Genomic DNA, 1,978 nt, shown 5'->3' on the forward strand with positions numbered 1-1,978 from the left:
TTGGACATATATTAATATATTTAACTTTCATATTGGAACTATTATTATGGAAAGAATAGTAATTATAGCAAGACAAACCAAACTTGGTACTACTATTCTTCCAACCACCCAATATATAGCCCTCATTTATTTCAAACCCCCAATCCTCATCCTTTAAAGCTCTTATATACTGGTTCTCCTCCTCCTAATTCCTCATCACTATTCCTTTCAAATTCTCTTCTATTAATTCAAATTTCTGCAACATCACATCGAATTTGGAGTTCTGGGTATCTCTTGAAAATGGAGTCTGAAACCTTAAAAGATTCGTATAATGATGAGGTGGAAGTCATCGGAAAATTAACCGAAGAATTCACAGAGCAGCTAAAGAAGAAACAACAGATGATAATCGAAGATCAAACAGAACAATATAATAATGATGACGACGATGATGATGATGAGGTTGAAGATGGTGACGATGAAGAAGAAGAAGAGGAGGAGTTTTCTTTCGCGCCTATGACAGACGCGCCTCCGATAACGGCGGAGGAGGTGTTCTACAACGGTCAAATCCGACCCCTTTTCCCGTTATTCAATCAAAACCTTCTTTTGTCCGAGGATGATTTGGAAAAGTTGAAGGAGCGATCACCGGTAAACAAGATATTTATACAAACAGAAGAAAATTCTCCGGCAACTTCCTCTTCATCGGAAAATCAAGAAATAGCTGGACCGTTTTGTGAATGGTCCAAAGATAATAAGGCAATTGAAGCTTCTTCTTCTTCTTCTCCTGAGGTATGCAAAAAGAGTAACTCAACAGGATTTTCAAAGCTATGGAGATTCAAAGACTTTCTTCACCGGAGTAACAGTGATGGACGAGACGCCTTTGTGTTCTTGAACCCTGCCACAACTACTCCGGCGAAGACAGAAGAAAAAGTCGAAGTCAACGAGCAAGTTTTAACACAGAAGAATAAAAAGAAGAAGAAGGGTACTGTTGTAAAGAAGAGCGAAGGTGTGTTAGCACATGAAGCTTACATGAAGAGTAAAGCTAAGGATGAAGATCGCCGGCGATCGTATCTTCCTTACCGGCCGGAGCTCGTCGGATTTTTCACTAATGTGAACGGCGGATTAACGAGGAACGTACATCCATTCTAACAAGGCATAAAAATTGGTGCAATGGAGTTAGTCTTAAGTTATTTTAGTTTTTTTTTTCTTGGGTTGATGAAATCTTTAATTTTTTTTAATATTATAGTGTAGTTGGTTTTGGAAGATATGTTGTCAATATTATTAGGTCGGTTTGATTAGATCAATATGGCTTAAGCCTTAAGGGATATAGGTATAAGTTGGCATTTCCCCCCCTTATTTGAGCTTTGTAAATCTTAATTTACCATTTTGGTTTTACTACTTTTGCAAACCTTTGACCATCTATTGGTGGTTGTATAATTAATATTTACATATGATAAGGATATATTATGCATTCAATTTTAACAAAAGAAATGAATTAGATTTATAATTGCATGGATATGAGTTATCTCAAAAGAAATCAATGCTAACTTGTATAAGATGGATTCATTTAGGAAATACCAACAGGTTGCGATTAAAATATTATTGTTACACTTATATTAGATACAAAGGGTCATATAGTAGATTTTATTTTGGTTTTATGACCACATACCTAAAATAGTTTTTGCAATGGACAAGTATAAAGTAATTATTATGTTTTTAAAATAAAATACTAAAAAATAATTTAATTTTAAATTTCTCATATAATTACTATGACATGTTTTTATAGTTACATTTTAAATATCAAAAGTTCTGTAAGTCCTTTTTTTTAAAGTTCCATATACATTTGAATAGAGGGATTACTAAAATGACCAAATTGGTCATGGTGACAAGAATTTTGAAACTTAGGCTGATCTATTTTGAGCCGTCAAGAAAGTACTCTTGCCAACCATGTCGTTGTCTAATGCAGGTTTTTGGAGTTAATTTTCACGAGCATTCTCTGAAG

General features: G+C 34.3%; 1 protein-coding gene across 1 annotated transcript; it reads left to right on the forward strand.

Annotated features, from left to right (window-relative positions):
- Positions 1-279: 279 nt before the first annotated feature.
- On the forward strand, positions 280-1,125 carry LOC107781308 (uncharacterized). The gene has a single exon (XM_016601997.2). The coding sequence runs from the start codon at positions 280-282 to the stop codon at positions 1,123-1,125; it is 846 nt and encodes a 281-aa protein (XP_016457483.1).
- The last annotated feature ends 853 nt before the right edge of the window (positions 1,126-1,978 follow it).

The sequence above is a fragment of the Nicotiana tabacum genome, chromosome 20, assembly GCF_000715075.1.
Source record: "Nicotiana tabacum cultivar K326 chromosome 20, ASM71507v2, whole genome shotgun sequence".
NCBI classification, from domain to species: Eukaryota; Viridiplantae; Streptophyta; class Magnoliopsida; order Solanales; family Solanaceae; genus Nicotiana; species Nicotiana tabacum.

What these genes read in the sequence shown, in the direction of transcription:
- LOC107781308 (XM_016601997.2), top strand. Translation starts at nt 280, where the DNA reads ATGGAGTCTGAAACCTTAAAAGATTCGTATAATGATGAGGTGGAAGTC.